The sequence below is a fragment of the Peromyscus leucopus genome, chromosome 13, assembly GCF_004664715.2.
Source record: "Peromyscus leucopus breed LL Stock chromosome 13, UCI_PerLeu_2.1, whole genome shotgun sequence".
In the NCBI taxonomy this organism is placed as follows: domain Eukaryota; kingdom Metazoa; phylum Chordata; class Mammalia; order Rodentia; family Cricetidae; genus Peromyscus; species Peromyscus leucopus.
Window position 1 is genome coordinate 12,040,548 of NC_051074.1, and position 24,292 is coordinate 12,064,839.

Genomic DNA, 24,292 nt, shown 5'->3' on the forward strand with positions numbered 1-24,292 from the left:
ATTGGATAAAACACCCCTTGACAGTAAGAACTCAGAACAAGTAATCTAACAAGCAGTCCTTCCTGTCCGCTATGCTCTGGGAGTGTGTATCTCAGGACAATGCACCATGTCTCATTGCTGCTAAAAATAGACTTTGGCTTCAATATAAGTCCATATGTTCTGAATCTTTGTAGGCATATAAATACATGCATAAATGCACACTAAAAATTAAAGTAGTAGTTTAAAATGCACTGTGAAATGGTGTGTTCCTTTCAACATTGCCTGATTATCATGGCCAGAGCCTTATTACTTAGGACAATTCTTTATGGTATTTAGTAATTGAGTCTTTAAGTGAATAAACACATCATAGAGACTTTATTTCAATTATTTTACTATAGCGTAGTATTTCCAGCTTTGATTATATGTGAGAGAAAATAATACTTACTGATAAGGTCTCTAGGAAATTGAAAATACAGCTTACTAAAATTAGCTTGATTTCCTGTCTCAAGATGCAAGATTTCCTGGTTATATTTGCTAATAATTCATGTTATCAATCTATTTCTATAACTTTGATTAAGTTGATACTATTGGAAGCCAGACTGAATGAAATAGTCATTATTTGTTTCAGAATAAAGATGGGATAGAGACATTTTCACCAATACTAGTTCATGACTAATAATCAATACATTTTCACACTATTATTAAATATAAAATAAAATAGACGATACATAATTCCAAACTTAAAACATTCATTATCATTTACTGTCATTTAAGACCCTCTATCACTTTTAGGCAAAATCAAGAAAAATAAAAAATTCCAATTACTGTGTTATATCAATGTTAAACAGCACTCTCATTTTAGAGATGTATAATTGCTAAAATATGTGTGCTTTGGAGTTGATGAATGAAATAATTAATAATTCATTGACATAGTAGTATCAAGCATTCACCTTATTCTACATGTTTTTTAACTGACATTTTAGTAACAAAAAGTTGAACTTATGAAACATAATTTGTATCTCTAAACTATGCACAGAGACAGAAAAATAACTGATAAAAATAGAGTTTGGAAAACATGATGACAGAGGAAAAGAGGTTGCTCCTGGAACTAAGACACGATTGTCATTGTATGTTAGTTAGGTAATATGCTGGGAGTAGGTATCTGGAAGGGTATTTTAACTTAAAGAAATTAACCAGAGGCAATAAAAAATTGTGACACACTAAATTTAAAATAGTGAACTATGGCCAGTACATAATGCTCAGATGTGATGAAGTTCAGAACATGTTACTGTGAAGCACTGAGAAAATATCAGAAAGAAGGTCCCTTATTTTCCCTTGAAACAGATTATAAACCTTTAAGAAGGCCGTATATTGTTTCTCTAGAAGCAGGCCATGAGATCCTCATTCAATGGGATCTTCCCTGTTCTTAGAAGAAAGAAACATCTTATCTTTACTTGTCAAGGCTTCTCCAGAGCTGATCACTCACTGGTCACCAAACCTAAGCATGAAATTCATTTCTTTATTTCTCTGAGTCTGCACTTCTAAAGGCTACTATGTCACATGACACGTATATTAAATATACTTAAGCATTTTCCCTTCTTAACCTGACTTTTGTCGCAAGGTTCTCAGTTATGAACATACTTACTGGCAGCAAAAAGAAATCTATTCCTTTATAGCTCATAAAGTTTAAGCACCAAGAAACACAATTAAGGAGACCCACGAAGTTTCTGAAATGTGATGGGCACAGAGTAACATAAAACTACATTTAGATCTATAATAGCTATCATTTAATACAGTCTGAGTCCTTGTCACCCTGCATGCATTTTCCCCTTGAGATACCCAGTTTCCTTTGGAGCAAATAGATTTAAATGCTTGCAGTGAGAAAAATGCTTACATAGAGTTTCAACCTATAATTAACAGAACTTTTTTACTTGAGATGTGCAGGTGTGCATATGGAGCCCATTTTGACCCATGCAGAGAGGCGGGTGTTGCATCTGGAAAACTGGTAGCAAGATGTCACCAGAGAAGCATTCTTTAGTTTGAGTATTCCAACAGAAACATGTTTTGAAAATGTTCATTCATAGACTAGAATATCAAATAACAATTTAAAAATTTAAGTGTTTGCAGGAATACCACCCAGAAGTATAATTATAAGAGAAACATCCAATAGTATATTATGAGTTATAGTTCTGTTTTTTTTTCATTGTAAAAAACATGCAAAGTAAACCACATATAATTGAAAAAATACAAATATGCTGTAAATTACCAAGGAAAATGAAGTGCTCTAAGTTCTATCATGTTTTAATTACATGTTAATATTTCTATATTCTGTAGGCTTTGAGAAGCTAGCTCTTCTTTACATTTTTATATCTAGTACTCTCAGTGCACTATAAAACTTTTCTCAACAATAATATTATATTTTGTTATTAAATCTTGGCCATGTCAAATATTAGAGTCTGCGATAATATTAAAACTTTCTGCAGTTAATGGATGAAGCAGTTTGAGTAAGGGGTTTTCCCCACAGGTTCATGCATTTGAACACTTGGTCTCAATTAGTACTCTTGCCTATTTGGTCTAGAACCTATATCTCCGAGTCTTGATATTCTATCCTCTATTTGATCCATTTTACTCATGAGACTCATCTTTGAATTTTATATTTAGGTTGTTGAATTTTTAATTCCATCTTCAGTTCCCTTCAATGTTTCTATCTCTTCACCAAATCCCATACTCAAGCCCTGGATTATCTTTGTTATTTCTATCCACCTTAAGTTTGTATTGTCTTGGGGATCACTCAGACAATTATTCTTCTTCAATTCTTTCTCCTTGATTTCATTGAGTTGTTTCTTTGTGTTTTCTTAAAACTCCTTGATTTTTTTTATGGAGTTTATGGTTTTTCTTTTCAATTTCTTGTGCTGGGATTCATGCAGTGGATTTTTGTTGGCAAACATTTCTATAGGACTGGCATGTTTTGGAAAGAAGATGCTGGTATGATCATTCATACTATTTGTATTTTTTGACATGAGATGTTAACATGTGGACTTCTTTTATTAGTTCTAAGTGTGATAAGGATGGAGCATGTTGGGGCAGAAAATAGCATGTGCAGGTAATTTGAGAGCAGAATTTGTAAATGGCATGGGTGGAATGAAGTCAGGTAGATAGAAGGAACTGGGCTGATATACAGGGTGTGTTCCTTTGTCTAAGCCTAGAGAATGGGAGTAGATTTGACTGGGTGCAAAGTCTGGATGTGTCATAAGGTAGAGGACTGTCTGTTGGGTACAGACAGTGCATGTCCTAGTACAAGCTTAGATATTGCTTGCTGGGCAGACAGGTGGCCAGATTAGGTCTAGGCATTGTATATAGTACTGAAGTTACATATGGCCGATGAGGGAGGGGGAGTGGAGGAGAGCTTAGGCAGACTCACCTAGTTTGACCTAAGAGGATGTACAGGATCTGGATGGGCAGAGAGGTTGGATGTGGTATGGGAGGGGCTTGTTTGTCTCTTCAGGCATGGTGAGTTCTGGTGGAAGTGTAGAAGTTATTTGCAGAGCAGGTAGGAGTGACTACTAGGCAGAGAGCACTGGATGTAGGACCCATGCTGGATCTGGTAAGTTGAGGAAGGTGGATTAGGGATGGATGGGGAGGGTCAGGTGAACTCACCAGACTAATTCCTGCAGAGTAAGTGCAGAAATTGGCCACATGGGGAGGTTGAGTAGGGCATCACAGGAGCCTATGTATGAAACTTTTTAACAACTCAATTCCAGTTTGTGCCCAGAGATAGTTTCTCTTCCTACTAAGAGCAATGACATCAAGCCTCTTTCCTGCTAGTTAACATTTTTAAAATTTTATTTTTTATCTATCTACAGCACCAAACATAATCTAGAGTCTCTTGAAGCAGGTACTGCCATAGAACTTGATGTCAGTTTGATTAGGCAATGATGCCAATGAACTATAAGGGGAAGAAGAATGACTAGACAGAAAGGAATACCACACTCTAATGGAGTTTCTAGCTAATCTCATGAAGACATATAGGAGCTCAAAATGTGTGGAGTCTATTTTAATTATCTTATACTGACACTGATGTTGTGATTCCATGTTCGTGTCTTAGGCTGTCACTGAGTATGGGAGGGCCTGATATTTGGTAAGACATCTCTTTCCAGGCGAGGCGAGCCTTAAACCACTGACAACTGTATCTGTCCTCTACCATGTCAGTTAAGTGGTCCTATTTTCCTCCTAAGGTTCATGCTCGCATTTCCAACTGTCATCTTAATTTAATCCTCCCAAATGCTCACTGCAAAGCTGAATCATCAATCATCATCCATTCACCTCTCTCACAATTACATCAAAATTTCTATCAAAAGCAATTGACGCTAAAGTTCTGAGAATGTGCATCAGCTATCTACCCCATCTCTCCTCAGTTACCAACAGCACTAACTTCTGTGTCATTATTATGTCTTGACTGGAGTGAGTAAAATAGTTTTCAAGAGTTCTCACTGGTTTCAAATTTGCTCAATATTGCCTGACCTCCTTATTTGTAATGGCTAATCTTGACATGTGCGGAAAGAAGGCACCTCGGTTGAAGAATTGCCCCCATCATAATGGCTTGTAGGCACGAGTATGTTACATTTTCTTGATTTCTATTTTCTGTAGGAGGCCAAAGTCCATTTTGGGCAGTACTATCCCTAGGTGGATGGACCTGAGCTGTATAACAAAGTAGATGAACATGATTTTGAGAGCAAGCCAGTAAACAATGTTTCTCTATGATTTCTGCTTTCATATATTGCTTGAGTTCTTGCCTTGGTTTTTCTTGAGGATGAACTGTTACTTGAAAGTATGTGGTTAAATAAGCCTTTTCATCTCCAAGCTGCTTTTGATCATGGTGTTTTATCATAGCAGCAGGGCACAGATGATAACAACACAAGGGTCAATTTCATTAATATGCATATATTAATATTTATATTAATTAAATAATTTATTTGCTTTACAAGAAATTTAAAAAAGGAAGAAAGGAAAGAAGGAAAATAAAGAGACAAATAGGTCTCCCAGTAGAACCTAATTATTTTTATGTCTGATCAGGTAAAATCAACTTTGTCCTGTTGGTCCCACCTACTTGTACTTTTCCTGTCATTTACTCTTCTCTCTGCAGTTATCTGATTGTCAGCTACTCATATTATTGCAGTAACTACTAAGGTCAGGTTGGAACATTTTCACTGATAGTTTTGTTTTCCCAATTAACAGTCTTCCTCTTCCTTTGCTCTGTCTTCATAAAGTATGAACAAAGTTTTCTTGATGTTAATGGAATGAAGTCTTAACTGCTCAGCAGAAGGAGAGGTCATGGTCAAAACCTTATGCATGTTTATAAGGATGTGCTTTTCAGTTTAGGCATTAAACAAACAGCCTCAATATCTAATTTCAGTCCCACAAACACCTTCATAAGAGTATCATTTACTATCTTCTTATTACTTTTGGCAATTCATTTCTGGAAGTTTGTTTCTTGTCTTCATAACTCAAACTCTATTAGATTGGATGTTCTGATTTTTTCAAGGCACACAATAAATATCTCACTGAAGTTAAATCTAAGATCACAGCTTCATTAAGCTGGGTTTCTTCATGACAGCGAGTCATTAGTCAAGGAAAAAGAGTTCTCATTCTGGCAGAGGTAATCGGCACTTCTTAATGGTAACAAGAACGTAGTTTACATTGTGAAATTTATAGAAAGGAGAGTAAGTATGAAACCCAGAAGATTCATTCAGTATCTCTTGTGGATTCATTCCAGAAATAAATCTGAGGTCACAATTGTGGCATTCAATGTCTAGTAAATAAAAATCCAGTAAATGCTCAGACTCTTGAAGAAATGTGAGATCTCCAATGAGTGAGAAAAGAATAATGTGAATAGCAACAAACTTGAATTGGTTTGTAGATAATGGGGTTATAATATCCAAAGAATCATCTTTGGTATTCTGTTAATTTGACATGCTTGTAACAGATTAGAAAGTTGGTTATTAGATTAGATTTGGTAGAAAGAACAAACCTATTGAGAAACATGCCTTAGATTTATCATTCAGGAACCTGAATATTGTTTCCTTTCCCCTGACTCATTTGAGATTCAGAAACTGTCTTAACAAACAGAAAAGAGTAGATGGTACCTCTTAAAATTTACACTTGTAAAACATCAAGTGAGATATTTAAGGAATTATAAAAGATACCCAATGGAGGGTGAGGTCTAACAATTTATTATTTTATTCCTCGAATCAAGATCTTATTACGAAGTTCCTCAAATTATTCAAGTTAGATTGAATCCCAGCATATAGAGTTAGTCTATTTAAAACATGTCTTTATGGGGTCTTTATCTCATATCCTGTCAACTTTGCCTGGTTCCTCACTTCATATTCCAAGAAACATTTCCAATTAAGCTATCTTCCTATAAAAACTCTTCATGCTATGTTTTAAGTGGAACCTAGAAATATGAAATTACTTATTTGTACTTTTTTGTACATTTTATCTTGTTTGATTTTACTCTGGGTTTTCTTCACTCTCCTGAACTTTACAAACATTCAGAACTGATAAGATCAGTAAAGGTATACATATAGAAGAAAGGAAAAAAAATAAAGTGAAGTCTTACACACGCACATGTTAGAGAACATATGTAAGGAAATCTAAATAAGAGAAAGAAACAGTGGCTACCAAGTCAAAATTAATATTAGCATACGCCTATATTCTGAGAGTTTTTGATGGTAGATTTTCAAGTTATGGATCTTCATAAAATCACACTAGAATGACTAGAAAATTGTTTAAAATTTTGTTACTTAGAACCAAGCAACTTTATATTATGGTACATTGCTTGAAGTGGGTAACATAAAATATGTACTAAAATGATTATATTGAAATGTGTGTAATGGATAATTAGAAACGTTAATTTCTTTTTATAGTAACTCCTTGTTTTAGATTGAACTTTGATTTTATTTAAATGTAAAATTGAAAAATGAATCTAGGAAACTAATGTGAAAATGGAATATGTAATTTTTATAAGGAGAGACTTAAGGGGATTCCAATTCTCTAGGCTAGCAGCTATTTCTTTCCCATACTCTACCATTTATAATAATGGAAGAGCACCTACTACTTTTCTTTTGTGTTAAAAAAATATCTTTTTTTCCTAGGTCTAGGATCTTGGTTTCTGCCCTGGCTATCTGAAGCATCAGGGGATATGCAGTTCATCTCTTCCAGAAACATAGGTCCTGTTCTACTAGTCTTAGATCATTTCTGAAGGTTCATTCTTTCTTGTCCTGTTAAATCAACTGCCATACTATAGATGATCAGCACTCTATGTTTCTTGTCATTCCAACAACTAAAATGAAGTGACACATATAAAACTATTACTATGTTTTTATTGGTGTAATCAGCAGTTAACAAATGCTTGTCAGATTGACTTAATACTCACTGGTTGGGTGATACAGCTAATGCTTAACAGAGTATCTCACAGGATTATTATCTTATACATGCTGAATAAATCTAATAATTTTATAGAATGACGATTTGCCAATACATACATTGCAACCTAGTTGATAACCTCTTAGAAGAAATATAAGTAGACAGAGTCTGTAGAATAAATTCATGCCCAGAAAATATCTAGCTTTTTGATATTCTAGAAAAAAGCAAAATTTAGAATTATTAATACAGAGAAGTGTTAGACTATCACAGAAAAACACTAACTTGAATTATACCACTAACATAGAATAATAGAAATTATTTTTTCTTTCAACTAGGATTTATATTTTATTTTTGAAGATATCAGTAAATAAGAACTTAAAGTTAAAGTAAAGATTTATTAAAACAGCACATCAACAAAAGACCTTGACCTCAAGGGACAGCCTTCATACATGTATCTGCATACTTGTGCCTGACAAATATAAAGTGAATATGCCTACATCAACCCTGTTACTGTTCTAGGCCTAAGAGTCAAAAGATCTATCTGAACAGAATGGACTATGGCAAAGCATGAAGATTAACTATCATAGAAGGCAAAGCTGAACAGCTCTGATGTCAGTGATCTTTCCTGGAAAACATCTGCTCCCAGCTGAGTGTGTTTACATCTTGGCAACACTGGCAGATGTGCTTAGATTCAACCCATCTGTGTGGTTTTGGGAGCCTCGGGTTGAGGAAGCAGTGCTGGACAGAAATTGGAGAGTGAGAGTACTGTAAAATACTAACTTGTAGAAAATGCAAATTAACACCTAACAGAAACTTAATCCTTCCCGCAATACTGATGTCTTAAGCTATGTGATTTGTGTATATAAGCTAGCATGAGCAATAGTTGAGCAACACTGCTTAATAGTGAGACTCCTCATAAATGGAGTTAAGTCAGAATCAGTTGTGGTTTTTTTTTTTTTCATTTTTTTCTTTTATTGAAAATAGACTCTTTTCTCATACAATATATCCTGATTACAGTTTCCCTTGCCTCTATTCCTCTCAGTTCTTCCCTAGTTTCCCTACCCTCCAGATCCATGCCCTTTCTGTCTCTCATTAAAAAAGAGCAAACTTCTCAGAGATAACAACCAAACATTGCAAAACAAAATATAGTATGATGAAGCACAAAACTATCATATGAAAGTTGGACATGACAATCCAAGGGCAGGAAAAGAGTCCCAAGAGCAGGAACAAGAGTCAGAGACTAACTTGTTCTCTTAGTTGGGAGTCCCATAAAAACACTAAGCTAATAGCTAAAATATATATTCTAAGGACCTGGTGTAGACCCATATAGGACCCATGTTTTTTTTTTTCTGTCTCTGAGATCTCACATGCACCTTGCTTAGTTGATTCAGAAGACCTTCTTCTCCTGGTGTCCTCCATCCTCTCTAGCTCTTCCAACCTTTCTGCCTCCTTTTCCATGGGATTCCTTGAGCTCTGAGGGGAGGAATTTGATGGAGACCTCTCACTTATACTATCTTTCTGCAAATATCTGGTTGTGGGTCTCTGTATCTGTTCCCACCTTCTGCCTGAAGAAGCCATTCTGATGATGATTGGATAAAGCACTGATCTATGAGAATAGCAGGATATTCATAGGAGTCATTTTATTGTCTTTATTGTTATTTTATTGATATATATTTTACCAGTAGTTTTTGGTTTACCCTAGATCTCTTGGGCTATCTAGTCTCTGGTTCTTGATTATTCAAGCATTGTTAGTCTTGGGTCATGGATTCCCACTCGTGCAGTGGGTTCTTAAATCAAATCAGGCATAGAATGGCTAGTCCCACAAGTTTGATGCCACCCTTGCCCTAGCATATTTTTCAGGCAGGACAGATTCTATGTCAAAGGTTTTGTGTCTTGGTTGGTACCCACAATTCTCTTTCAGTCATCTGCAGAGTACAGGATTAGTTTTTGTTGTTTTGTTTTTTTTGTTTGTTTGTTTTGTTTTGCTAATGAGAATAATTGGTCTTAATAAAGTAATTTAGAAAATAAATGAAAACATTATTAAGAAAATGGTTGGTTTTGAGAAAATAAAACACTAAGTAAAAATAAATTTACTTGTTGCTAGAATGATAGTTTAGAGCATAAAGTGTTTGCTAAAGAAGTATGAGAAATCTGTAATCTGGGAGCAAATGAATAGTTGGCTGTGCTTTTACCGGTATTCAATTCTCACTAAATTTTGCTATTGGAATTTCAGATATTGAATGTTTAACTATTATCTTATTTCTAAAATGTGAAAATAGCCTTGATGTCTACCAACTGATGAATGGAAAATTCAAACTTCGTATTTGCAAAATTCAATATTATTGAAGTGATAATAAAAAATAAAATTATGAAGTCCAGAGTCAAAGGGATGGAACTGTAAAAAATGATTCTGAGTCAGGTCACCCAGACCCAGAAAGATGCATAGTTATTTCTCATTTGTTGATGTTAGCTTTGAATCTTCAGATATGTGTGTTTCATTTGGAATACCAATAGATGTCAGGGAATTAGTGAGGAATCACGGAAGCAAAGAGTTTTTAAGGAATAGAAGATAGAATATGAATAAAACAAAGGAAGAAGTGAAGAGGGATGGTTCAATTGGGTTCAGGGAAGGAAGGCCAGTTTAGAAGAGGAATACAGGGGGAGACAAATAACACTAAGGATCTTTCCAAAAATCCTGGGCTAATCTACAGCTGTAGAGTTTCCAAATATATTTATGTGAGGGCGGTGTTAGTTCCCTTCATTAAGGGTGACTATGACCCCATGAAATACTCTAAGCTAACAGATAAAAACATCAGTGCTCATAAAAGTCTCAGTCCTTGAATGGGTTACCTCTTTGGGGGTTGTTGTCCATTGATGTAGGTCCCATAGACTCCAAGCATCATAGATTATAGATATTTGGTCAAGTTATCAGAACTTAACAGTAAGACCATACTGCTAAAACAACTAATATTTGAGTCAAAGAACATGGAAAAACGAAGCTTGTACTGATGTGGGTACTTCATGTCAACCCTCTACTTGCCTATCCATAAAACTTAATGTGCTTTTATTCTCAACCATCAAGTCCAGTTTGGCTGTAAATATATTCTTGGAGGCTTTTCACTGGAGCATGCACAACTTTGTAGGAACTAGACTTAATAAAGAAAACTTACTCCCTCTCACCCAGAAGTTAACAGTCAATAGTTGCTTGTCTAGAAGTGGGACTTCAGGGTGACATTGATTCTGAATACTGACTTTGGTCTAGCTCGAACTTGAATAGGTCTTACATTTGTTGTCACAACTACTAAGAGTTAATATGAGCAACTGGCATGCTATGTCAGAAGAAACTGCTTTCTTGTAGTCATACACTGCTTCGGGATTTAAGAATCCATCTGCTTCCCCTACTGCCAGGATCCCTATGCTTTCAGATAAAGGACTGTGACACAGATGTCCCATTTATGGCTGTAGCCTCTTCCTCTCAGCACATTGATCAGTTATGGGTCTCTGTATTGATCACCATCTATCGCAGAAAGACATTTTCCAACATTTCCAAAGGATTTCACTGCTATTCATGAAGAAGCATCACTGAGGAGAAGAGAGGACCAAGAGTCAAAAAAGAGAGGGGATCAAGGATTTGGTGAGTTCAAGTCCTGATTTTCTTACTTTTGAGTCATATGTCCTAGAAAACATCTCATAATTTTTTAAATACTATGTGTCGAATTTGAATATTTGCAGTACCTATGTCTTACATTGTTTATTCAAATTCAGTCAGCTAATATGTATAAACTAGTTGGAACACTATTTGGTCCAAAGAGTGGACAATTAAAGTATTGTTAATATAAGATAGGCGAAACGTGAATTACCCTAATAAATCCTGAGGTACTATAAGAATTCATTCAGTTTAAACATAATCTTTTGTAAATTAGTTTAGTTTTTGCTTTAGCTTCCTTGTTCCTCAGAGTCTGTGTCATATTATAATGCTTTATTTTCTCCTGTGTGTATACTCGAACTGTATAAGTGCATGCTTTAGTCCCTTTCAAAGCATGTTTAATAGCATACTAAATAGAATGATGATAGGAAATCTAATCACAATTTCAGACACCCAAATCTATTTTTTTTTTCAAGACAGGGTTTCTCTGTGTAGCTTTGCGCCTTTCCTGGAACTCACTTGGTAGCCCAGGCTGGCCTCGAACTCACAGAGATCCGCCTGCCTCTGCCTCCCTAGTGCTGGGATTAAAGGCGTGTGCCACCACTGCCCGGCTCACCCAAATCTATTTTAAATTAAAGCACACATTAATATTTGACTGTAAAAGTAGTATTTTCTTCAGTATAAATGTGATATGACCATACTTCAGGAACACATAGAATGTACATTATTTAGGGATACTAGAAAAATAAATGTAAGTACACAAGCTTAAAGAACAAATAAAAATGACATCTAAGCTTATCAACCACCTATCATGATTCCTTGATTCCAGCAATGATTTAAAATTGTAGAATGTTAAAAGGGAACTTATAAAACTGCTTTTAAAGTGTTTTCCAGAAAGGAGAGGCTATATCTAAAAACACAGATTTGTAAGTTATTGAAAGGTGTGGGAAATGATTTGAGTCCAAATCACCCTCAGGAAGGCAAAAAGCAAATGTCAGCGATTTGCAGATGAAATCACAAGTCAACAGGTAGCCCAAAGAACTGTTGTGTGTAAAAAGTCAGCATCACATTAGCCATGGAGATTAAATGACTCAGCTATATTAGTTAGTGGGAGTACAAACTAGAAATAAATTGCAGTGACCTATGTAAGTGAAATGTTCCAGACTCAAAACCACAGACAAAATATTCCATCCCCAAATTGTTAAGGACTTCCTGTTTTCCATTTTGGTATTGTAATTACTCATATATCTATGAACACATTTAAAATAAATGTTTAAACCAAAATTGTCAGTCAGTGAGGCTTAAATGGAGAAGAACCAAACAGTAGTAAACACTTCATAAGAGCAGTCACCTAATATTGGCATATGGAGGGAAATAAAAGGTGTATGTATCAAAGATTAGAGAAAAATTGGAAAAAACGTAATTTAATTTATTTTACAATTGTACAAATGATAAATCAAGAATATCTAATTACTATACACAAGTGACAGTGAACAGTGTTGAACAGAATGAACCTACAGAAAAAGCTTCTTTTCCCATTCCACGGATGGTATAAGAAAGACTCAGTAGCAATTATCCTATGCAGCGGAGCTATCTGTAAACTCTTTTTTTTTCCTTCCTGCTATATACATTTAAAACACTTGTGCTTTTACATACACAAAGAAACAGTATTTTTTAAAAGGTGCTACATAAAGGAGAAACACCCGGCCTAGACCCACAGTCAGAAAATCGCGATTTAAATACATTGCCAGCTTGAACATATTTTTTCCCTTTACTTTTGTTTGAAAAGATTTGAACATACTAGTCTCTTACTATTACTCTAGGAAAGAACATATAATTCAGCTATAAAGTAGGTCTTTCTTAAAGCAGAGTAGTAAGTGAAGTCTCAAAAGAACTTCTGTTTTTAAAGTGGTCATGATCTCCAGGGAACTTCACAGTGCAGACCCTGAAGATACCAGTATAACACACATCTAGTTGTGCACATATTACAGACTCAGTGTGTACACACAGATATACATATATAACATGGTATATATGCATCACACATGTCTATTTGTACTATATAGATATATTTATAGCACATATATAAATAAAATATCTATTTCTAGATGGGTTGTATTTGGAGTTTGTTTTTCAAATACAATTACCTTTACCTGTTTTTATTAAAACCTTGGTATATTGGTAACATTTAACGGGGAAACTTTCAAGCTTGTAGAGATAACAGCTAACTATACACAACGTTTCCCATCCCCCTTCCACAACGATAGATAGTTCTTACAATAGTCACATGAAACAACTCTGTGAACCAAATATCACATAATATGTATTATGACTAACTGGCACAACTAGAAATAAATCACTTTGCTCACCCTTCTTGAGTAGTAGCTGAGTAATTTGTTGGTATGTATACTACCCTTAGCACTTCTTAAATAAAGCATTTCTGTAAGCATATATGTAAAGATTTCCATTAACAATCAATATACAGTTCATATGATACACAACACATGAAGACATTCGAATGCCCAGCACCTTCTCCCAGTGAGAAAAACTTCCACAGTAGTTTCATTATTCCTGTGGGCTGAATCATTAGATTTGCCATGAAAATCTGTTACTGATTCACATTTTCTTTCAGCAACTTACTATTAAGTATAGATCATGCTGAGTAACAGTGAGAATATTTCCATGGTCTAGTCACATCCACAGCACATTAGCAACCATGTTACCACAATGACTGGGATATATCACAGTCAGCTGCCTGGGCATTCCCAGGTACATGAGTAAATCATGAAAAAGGAAATAAAACAATAAAGCTGTGAGCATATCATATTAAGGAAAACACAGATACTTCAAGTATATACTTATAATTTGATTTTGTTATGATCCCTTATGCCATCATGTGTGTTAAATTATAACTCTTTTCCTCCCTCTAACTGCTGGCCCTCATCACTCTCTACGCCTTTTCCCTGTAAGAAGGCCATGATGGGATGAAGTGTGAGGGCAAATGTAAAGGTATATGTTAGAGAATGAAATGGTCTCACACAGTATCTCTTCTTTGAGCACTAAATACCTTGAATTCATTCTTACGTATTGAAAGTTCCCTGAGATGAACAAACATCATTTTTTTTCAAATCTGAAGCCCTTGTGATGCTGATCATTTTCCTAACTGGGCAAGCATTTAGAGAACACAAAGTGGGGAGTAAAGAGTCAATGTGAAGACGTTAAAAAGGCACTACCCAATGTGTCTAAGAGAAAAACACCAAATGCATGGAACAGAGGATGCCTGAGGTGTGCTTGCTGTGGCCTAAATGTTGTTTAGAAACTTTTTTTTCTCTTTTTGAAAATGCAGTCAAAATGATATGTTGCTGCTTTCAAATACATACTTTGAATAAGTGCCAAGATAGTATTTACTTGTTAAAATTTACTTGTGACTTCTGTATTTCTATGGAATTCATGTTAGGTACTTCGGGGAACACTTATATGCACAGAGTTCAAAATAAATTTTATACATTACCCACTTTTCATTTGTAGAGTAAATTAGACTTTAAATTTAACATTCATATCACATGTAGCTAATGCTTTCAAATTTTCAAATAGATGAGGATTTTAATGACAAAAGTATATTGAGATTATTCATGTTAATTCTGGAACTCCCATGTGCACTCTATTTTGTTTTCTGATAGATACATGATTCTCAGAAATGCACTTTTTATCCTGAGATTCTGCTAACTTTGAAAAACAATGACAACTCCTATTAAAAATACTGGTAACTGCAGTACAGTGGTTATTCTTTTTCCATAATATGAATACATATATTATATATAACATATATGTACTCCTTAACCACACTCTTCATTCATTTTCAGTTTGCCTGTCCTAAGAAAAACAAAATAGTCACAGTTTTCACGCTATTTCTGCTTTCTTCAGACTGCTTTCCCCAAGAAACGAGAAGTCATATTAAGTTGCTATGGGCCAAAGCAGAAGTGAGAATTCAGAGCTTCTGCTTTCAAAAGAAACAAAACACCAGCCCACTAGTCAGTTCAGTCACGTATCTAATCATTCTAAGTCACTCTATGAATAACTTCATGTTTCTTTCAAAAAGGAGTAGTAATGGAACTGGACTTAACTGCAGAAAAATTCTTGTTAGTTGAATTCTCTTCAAATGCACAATGTTGATATATTATTGTCAAACTGCTTTGAATTAATCATCTGTTTTAAAAACAAGTCTCAATTAATTATGTTATTTTGTAGGGAGAAGTTTTTTAAATGATATTAAGTGGTGCATGTTTATCTTTGCATCTGAATAACCAGGATAATATTATAGAACTAGGAGTTACATCTCAGCTACATCAACCCAGTATTTATTCTACAGGGCAACATGCTCCCACAAAATTATTATGAAATGTCATGGGTATAAATTTAAAACAATGTTTGAGTTTGAAATTTTTAAGATATTTAGATCCAAGTATCATAGTAACAGCATATTGATGTGTTCATGTTAATAATATATTTTTTAATGAAAGAGAAATGGTTTACTGTGTAGGAACATGATATAATCTTTGGTACCAAGAGCAATTTCACCATTTTTAAAGTATCACTCCTTTACAACAGTTTATTATTACTGAGTGGTATAGTTTGGCTGGTACCTGCTACACCATTGATAGATATTCCAGAGATTTAGAGCTGTGCAGAACAAAACAAATAAACAAGTTTGGTGTGACTGTTGTTTAAAAATTAGAATTTTGGAAAGGACTGTTTGATGTTTATTTTCCTCATTCATATGTATTTCCCATTTCTGTACCTCAAATGATATTCTAAGCACTCCCATGCCCAAACCAAAACAAGTTTCAAAAGACAAATGAAACACAAGCAAAACATAAACACGATCATTCTCAGTGTTGTGACTGAAGGCATTTTCTCAAGTTGCTTCATCTCATGGATTTCACCGTTGGAACTCTTCTCTTCTTCAGCTCTGCAGATAAGGATGTTTTAATTTCCCAAGAGCCGAGCTGTGCTCCTGGGTTCCTCTTCCAGTGTGCTTGGCATTACAGTGGCTGCCCCACAGTGATGAACATATTTGCTTTGCTAATTAACGATGAGTGCACTGTTGGATCTTGTAAACACTACTGATAATACATTCAAACTGTATTCTTCGTGGAAGTGGCACTTACTAGGACCCTTGAAGTCAGAATGTTTTATAGTTAGAGCACTTAGCAGGTGTTTCATCAGCTGGTGGTGGATTCACACGGACTTCCATTTCAGCTATTCAGTCAATTGGTGGATGCTGAAACCCAGCCTCGTTTTGGATCCTGTTTCTAAATCTCCAGAAGCATCTTTAGAAAAAGTGTGTATCCAGTTTTTATCCTTCGAAATGTGCTTTATTGCTTCATGCACTTTCCTGTGGTCAGTTTTAGAGCTCCTCGATTGTGTAGCACATTCAGTGTTTTGAATTCTAATGGCATTCTGTGAGGACTTGCGTTGGAAAAGTATCTATATTTTAAGTCATCATAGTAATGGTATTTGACAGCTTTTCCATTCAAATCCTTGGGGAATGGCCAGAATCCATACAGGTGAATTTCATCACAGAACCTGGTGGCAAGTGTATACATGAGGAGACCTGTGCTGGGTCTTTTGATAGGAACTTTGTTGGTCAGCCAGTAACTAGGAGAAACAAAAAGAAAAGTAAAACAGAAGAAAATTTATAGTTATATATAGCTCATACAATAGAAACTATACCATGTAGCAAACATAATGCACAATTACAAATAAACGTTTTAGCAAATACTGATAATAGTGTTTATGTACTTAGAAACATTTGTGCTTCCAAGTTTTCCTTGATGTTTATTGTCTTACAGATTCTTGAGTCCATAAAAACATCCAGAGGACTAAAAGCATAAGTTAATTCTGTTCTATACTATCTAATTCCAGATTAATTATGGGCAAATGTTTATGCAATATTCAGAGTGGAATCTTCCCCAAAAGGTGTAAATATCAATGAACATGCACAGCATTAATGATCCCTCTTTGATTGTCAGCAGTCACAAAAGGCCTGGAACGGTGTGCATAGACAGGCTGATCTGGAACCTCATGGTCACCTTGCCCACCCTAATTGGTAAGCCTCATGGCGCTAGAGTCGAGAGAGAGACTTGTCTCAAGAAAAGAAGGAAGGAAAGGATGGAGACAGGGATAAACACTGATAGACACACACACACACACAGAGAGAGAGAGAGAGAGAGAGAGAGAGAGAGAGAGAGAGAGAGAGAGAGAGAGAAATTCTTAAGTAGCAGCTCCCAAAACTGACCTCCAGCCTCAAGCATACACACGAACAGACTCAAACACACAAAAAGAGCCAAATGAATGCTTAACTTGAATTATGCCAAATGATTTTTTAACTCACATCTTAAAACCTTATTTTAATGACAGAAATTTCATTACCTCGGCAAACACAAGAAGCTATAACAAAACAAATAAATCTAATTTTATAATAAATTAAGAGTTCATTCTTTATACAATTTGACATTTAAAAAATTTGTATTGATAAAATAAATGTTCCCTGGCAACTTCATATCCCTCCTGTTTTCTCTTACCCCACCCTTTTACCTCCCCCCTCACCTCTGTCACCTACTAATCCTCCCAAAGGTCTTTTTCCCACATTCCTCTCTTTTTATTTTGTTTTGTAACCGCTTGGTTTTTAACCAGGACCATCTGCGAGGCCCTAAGTTCCCTTTTTAAATAGGTAAAATGAATTTCTATGTTGAAAAACATTTCCTAATATTAACTTGTAAAAACAATACAATGTTTCAGAATGTTCAGGTCCATTGTTGTCAACTGGGCTGGACCGAATAGCAGGCAAATCCATGTTCATCATCACCTTGAGAAGGCAGAGAGTTTCCAGTGCTTCTGGGCACACTCATTTCCCTAAAGAAAATGGTGTCACGTGGAAACAACTGAAAGGGATAGAGTGTGAGTTTCCTGTTACTTTAAACTGGTGTTGTTTGAAAACAGTATACATAATATATGTGTTTTTTAAATGATTATTTTCACTATCATTTCAAACTTCTAGAAACATTCTTGCTTTGCAAATATGAAGAGATAATGTTGGGTACTCTTCATGGCTTCATCAAAAGAAACTGAATGCAAAGAAATTTTACTGCAACAGCTTATAAACATAATTGTCTTCAAAGATGACCCAAAACATGCTAAATAGGGAAAGCATAGCCAACCTTCTTAGTCTCCAGACTTTCCTACATTTTTCCTATTTATTTCAAGTATGAATGATGTGACGGTGAACCATTAGTTCCAACTAACGGCGTTTGAAATCTCTGAGGACACTGCTCCAGTCCTTTCTGGTCTGGTTGTGAGAATTTCTGGAGGGGGGTTCCTTAATATGAAGGACCCACACCTCAGTTGGTTGGTACTCTGCCATGGGCTAGCGATCCATAGAGAACCAATGGGGAAAGGAAGGAATCAGCAAAGCACAAGCTTTCCCCTTTCTCTGCTATCTGGTGCCTCACGCTGTGAACTGATTTGCCAAGCCCCCGCTACCATGATGAACCTCTGACTCTGTAAACCAAATGAACATCCCCTTCTTTAACGTGTTAGGTATTTCTGTCATGATGACTGAAAAGCTGATGCACTTAATCTTACACTTGCTGCTATTTCGTTGGTAGTGATACTTAACTCGGAGCCTTACATGTGGCAGGAGTATATTCTAGCACAACACCCAGCCCATAGGCCTATATATTTTCTAATTTTCTTTGTCTGATGAATGCCAACTCTAAATATTGAGAGATGTAAAAATGTGTTGCACAGCTTATATCATTGCAATTGTGTGTTCTTGTTTTCAAAATATATGATTTATAAGTATTTTTTTAAAAGCAGACTATCTGGAGCCTCTTTTGATCAAAAGGTAGATAACCAAGTAGAACTCCTAGGCTACGTGTTGTTAAATTCACCCAGGAAACAGAGTGAATCTCCTTTTAAACTCTAACGTGACACTTTTGAGAAGTCTAACTGTCATGAGTCTCTGTGTGTTCTAGTAGAGCTGATGTTTGTAAAATGATATGATTATCACAGGAAAGTTTGTATGGTCTGAGTATAGTCACAGTGGTCAGGTGGTAAGATCAGGATTTTAAAAAGATGCATGTGTTAATCTTTTTGACAACTGTCAAAAGCTAAGCTTAGCAAAGCCAATACAAAGTCCTTCTGAGCAATGACTATTCCCATCAATGGTACTGACTGAAAATATTTGGCAGTAATAAAAGTTATACTGAATTATTTCTAAAATGAGACTCATGTTACTAGCAAGAAATAGTGTAGTACTTTTTTGAGAATTCATGTCCATATCAATAAATATGCTCTATTTTTAATTAATGAGAAGTGTCTAGAAATTCTTGTAACTATAATTAGACATAAACGTATGGCAACACAACACTTAAAATCCACATGATTATTATGTACAATGCCAACAAGAAATGCTGACAGAAAATTATTTACCTAATGGTTCTAAATGGGGTCAGAGGTGTAAGAACATCCAAGAATTTTTGGGTCAAGAGTTTCTTAATGGGAAAAACATAATTGACATTGTAACAAAGAGTTCTAAAAATGTGTTCTATTTGGAAATATAGAGTATTGGAAACTTGTAATCCAAATAAATAGATTGATGTAGTTAAAAGTATAGACTAAATAATTTAACATTAGCAATGTTTGCAGAGAAGCAACATCATTAGTGAGGTCTAGCTTATATCACTTTAGATAAAAAAAAAAAAAAACTAAGTACCCACTTGTCTAGTCATGTTTATATAAACAATGCAAAAAGAAAGCTTCTTATTTATTTTTAAAAATCACTGAGAATGTAGAAGTTAATAAATGACATTAAAATGTAAAAGAAGCTTACAAAGAATTTAAACCAAATCATGCTGTTTTGCCTTCCTTAAAAGCTTCTTACCAAAGTCTCACCTGTGTGGGTATTCTAAATGAAACACACAGATCTAAAGATTCAAAGCTGGAATCCACAAATCAGAGAAAACATATTTATCTTTCTGAGTCCAGGTTATGTTATAGAATGATTGTTTATAGATCCATCCAATCATTTGTGATCTTTATAACTTCTTTTCTTAACAAGTAAATGATATTTTATTGTCTAAATGTACCATGTTTTCATTGCCCATTCATCACTGATGAAAGTGTAGTTATGTTTTCATTTCCTATTAATTATAAATAGAACGGTAATGAACATGGATGAGCAGGTATTTATAAAGTAGGACATATAATCCTTTGGCTATATGCCCCAAAGTGGTGTAGCAGGATCATGTAGTAGTTCTATTTCTAGGTTCTTGAGCAACCTTCCTACTGGTGTCTATAGTTGCTGTAACAGTTTTCACTAGCATTGAATGACTGTTCCTCTTTCTCCATGTCCATGGCAACTTCTGTCCTCATTTGGGGTTTTCTTTCATAGCTTTTCATCTTAGTTATTGGCACAAGATGAATTTTCAAAGTGTTTTTAGTTTGTATTTTTGTGAAGACTAAGGATTTTGAACATTTTTTCTTAGCAATTAGTATTTCATCTTTTAAAATTCTCTGTTTAGTTCTATGCCCTATTCGTAAATCGATTGTTTCTTTTCTTGATGTGTAGTTCTTTGTAGTCCAAATGCTAATCTTCTGTCAGATGCATAAATGGCAATTCTGTAGGCTGCTCTTCACTCAAATGATGGTGACCAGAGAGAACTAATGGAGCAGGAAGGGTCAAAGTGTATGTGGAATGGGAGGGCAGGGTAGAGAAAGAAATGTGGGATGGATAAACTAACACCAAAGGCTTATTTTAGTGATATGAAAAAAAAAGCTTCCTATAATACACACAGAAAAACATAAGGGCAAGGGGCAGGGGGAAATCAGCCTCTAATGTTGCTAGACACAACAGGCTAAGAAGTAAAAAGCCCAAGTGCAAGGAATGGGTGACATTTTGGAATTGCTGGTTAACGTCGTCCATCAACCCACAACATTACAGGTTATTGCCATTTTTTTCTCGATGACCCTCCATAACTTTACAGTAAAACATAATTTCTGAAGACCACTGATGGAATATGAAGACATAAAGCTGTTGTTACCTTGAAACATATCTCTGCTGAATAGCTCTCATAGCACTAAAATGTACTCCACTCACTTCCAGAGGAGAACAGTAATTATCCACCTTACTAAGCTGTAAACCCTGAGAGTTACATTAACAACCATCCTGGAAAGGCATGCATGCCCAACAAGGCAATATTGACACAATTGTCGTGAGAGTATCCAATCACTTCTTTCTAATTGGATTTCATGTCTGCTTCACAAGATAAAAATCCATACATGATACCATTATTGGGGCCCCAAGCCAGTGACTAGATAAGTCAGAGGCCCTAAGGAGGAACTTACTATTATTATTCTGCTATATAGATACAGTATTAAACTAATTCATAATGACTTATTGCTATACCCATAGATAAGTACACCTCTCAAAAACTGCATGAGATTTTGTTGTTGTTGTTGTTTTATTTTTGTGTGTGTTTTTGTTCTTTTATTTTTTATTTTATTTTTTTTCGGTGGATGAAACAAAAAGACCCACAATTAGTCACTGTAGACTAATAGAGACTGTAGAAAGTGCATCCCTAAACAAATTAACTATATCCTATTACCTCATCCCAAGGTTCCGGGATCATTTGCCATAGAGGGGGCAAGCAGATTATAAGAGCCAGGTGTGTGTGGTAGATGACTACAAGTAAAGAATGTTTTCCAAACACAGGAGAACAGCTGAACACAGGAACACAGTGATTGTGACCATATGTCTAAGACCTGTGCAGTCTCAAGCCAGATAAAATTCCAGCATGGTGGGAGGGAGGTTGGCAAGAATTCATACACCCAAATGAGAAACTATTGGCAGCTGGTAGCACAAATTGGACTCAATTGTGTTTTTGTTTGTTTGTTTCTGTTTTGGTTTTTGTTTACGTTTGTTTGTTTTTAAATAAGGGCAAAATGTGGATGGGTATGAAAAGGGGGTGACTAGGCTCAGAATGCAAGGTATGACATTCTCCAAGACTTACTAAAATTTGTTTAATTTTTAAATGCAGAACACACATTTAGATGTTACTGGGATACATGCTTGTTAAGAATATGAAAATCAGAAGATTCCCACCAACCAATTACAACAATGGTTTCAGGAATCTTTCAAAACTAATGTTCTTTCTTTTCCCGTCACAAATGTTAGTATGGTGTCTGTCCCTTTAAGACAGTAGTTACTCCTGCTGTACAGATCTAGAAACAGGAAGAAATCAGCCCCTTTCCTCCCCAGCTCTCACTCTGGGCAGAGTTAAATGGCTATTTTTATGCTGTTGTTTTACATTCCCTAACTTATAGTCCTACTCAGTACCTGGCTTCCTCCATGCTTTATGTCACACAGGTGATCCTTTAGGCTAAATCACGTTGTGTGGTGTTTCCCAGTATATTCCGAATAGATTTAAAGGCCATATTTTATGTTGGTGGATTTTTTTAAAGCTCTCCTCTGGACCACTGTAGTCATTCACTCCGTGATGGCTGCCTCTCTCTCTCTTTTACAATTCCCTATCTCTCCTGACAAAGCTCTTCTCCAGGTTTTAAGGGATGCTGCTCCAGTCTTTTAAGGCATCATTCATGGCTCTGATGTAAGGGAGTGTAGCTTTCTAATGATCTACCTCAAAGCTGTGTATAGTGCAAGCTCAATCCCGAGGGGTGATCTTGTGACAGCACCAACATGTTGTTCTGCTAGTTCTTCATTCGGTATGGGAATAGTGGGATCATTTATACTTGCATATGTACTTTGCACTTTGTGTAGAAGAGTGGGATCATTTATACTTGCATATGTACTTTGCACTTTGTGTAGAAGAGTGGGATCATTTATACTTGCATATGTACTTTGCACTTTGTGTAGAAGAGTGGACAATGGGCTACTTCCTTTCTGTAATATTTATTCATGTCCTGAAAATGCAATATGCTTGTTTTTTTTTTTAAATTAAAATATTGTTGCTGAAAAGACATATATTTTAAATTGACTATTAATTGAATTTTATTGTTGTGCATTTCTATATAAATATCAACCTTATCAAGCCTATCAAGGACCCCAATACTTGTAGCAATCCTGATTACAAAACTATCAAAATAAATAATGAAGTGTAAGGTAACACAAGTCTGAAATCCAAAAAAAATTAGAATCTTAGATAAATACATCTAGTAAGTACTATAGAGTTCTAACGTAGCCAAAGTTTTCCTGTGTCCTACCTTGCCTGCGCTCAGGACAAATCTCTCTCACCCACTGGGCCTGCAGCCACTCGGACCCATGTAAACACACAGAGGCTTATATTTATTATAACTGCATGGCTATTAGTTCAGGCTTAATATTGACTAGTTCTTACACTTAAACTCAGTCCATTTCTGTTCATCTATATGTCGCCATGTTTTCCATGGCTTTACCTGTGTGCCATTTACATGCTGTTCCCTGAACAGCGGTTGGCATCTCCTAACTCAGCCTTCCTCTTCCCAGAATTCTCTTTGTCAGATTATCTTGCCTATACTTCCTACCTGGCTACTGGCCAATCAGCGTTTTACTTATCAACCAATCCGAGCAACACATATTCACAGCATACAGAATATGCCACAGCACTCTAATTGCATGCTTAAAATTGTACAGACCAATCTGAATCACTGTTTTGTTACTTCACCAGAAGTTAATTCTGTTCCAAAAAGAATAATGTGGGATAGTCTTCAGTTCTGCTTGCATAATCAACTAGATAACATCTGTCAACTTTGCAATCCACACCGCAAGGTCAGCTTTTAAAATCACTGCAAAGAGGTGATAGTGCATGCCTTTAATCCCAGCACTCCGGAGGCAGAGACAGGTAGATCTGTCTGAATTCTAGACCAGCTTGGTCTATAGAGAGAGTTACAGGACAACCAAGGCTACATAGAGAAGCCTTGTGTTGAAAAAAACAAAATGAACAAAGAAAAATAAATAAATAAAATCACCCCTGAATTTATCCACACATACACATGCTGACTTCTAAGAGTATCTTCCTTCCTTCCTCCCTTTTTCTGTTTCCTTGCTTCCACTTAAATATTACAATGTAAAGCAAATATGCCTTAGTGTTGCTCTCTTCAAAAATTTACTTAGAAAGTTAAGTATAATTTATCTATTATTTCTAAGTAGAAACAACTTACAGGTCCCATATAATCCATATAAAT

At 35.5% G+C, this 24,292-nt stretch overlaps 1 protein-coding gene across 1 annotated transcript in view; it reads right to left on the reverse strand.

The window, feature by feature from the left end:
• Positions 1-12,458: 12,458 nt before the first annotated feature.
• St8sia4 (ST8 alpha-N-acetyl-neuraminide alpha-2,8-sialyltransferase 4) overlaps positions 12,459-24,292 on the reverse strand; it is a 97,178-nt gene continuing 85,344 nt past the window's right edge. The window contains exon 5 of the mRNA XM_028879084.2: positions 12,459-16,708. Coding sequence (XP_028734917.1) covers positions 16,426-16,708 — 283 coding nt within the window. The 3' untranslated portion in view covers positions 12,459-16,425. The remainder of the gene's footprint in view (positions 16,709-24,292) is intronic.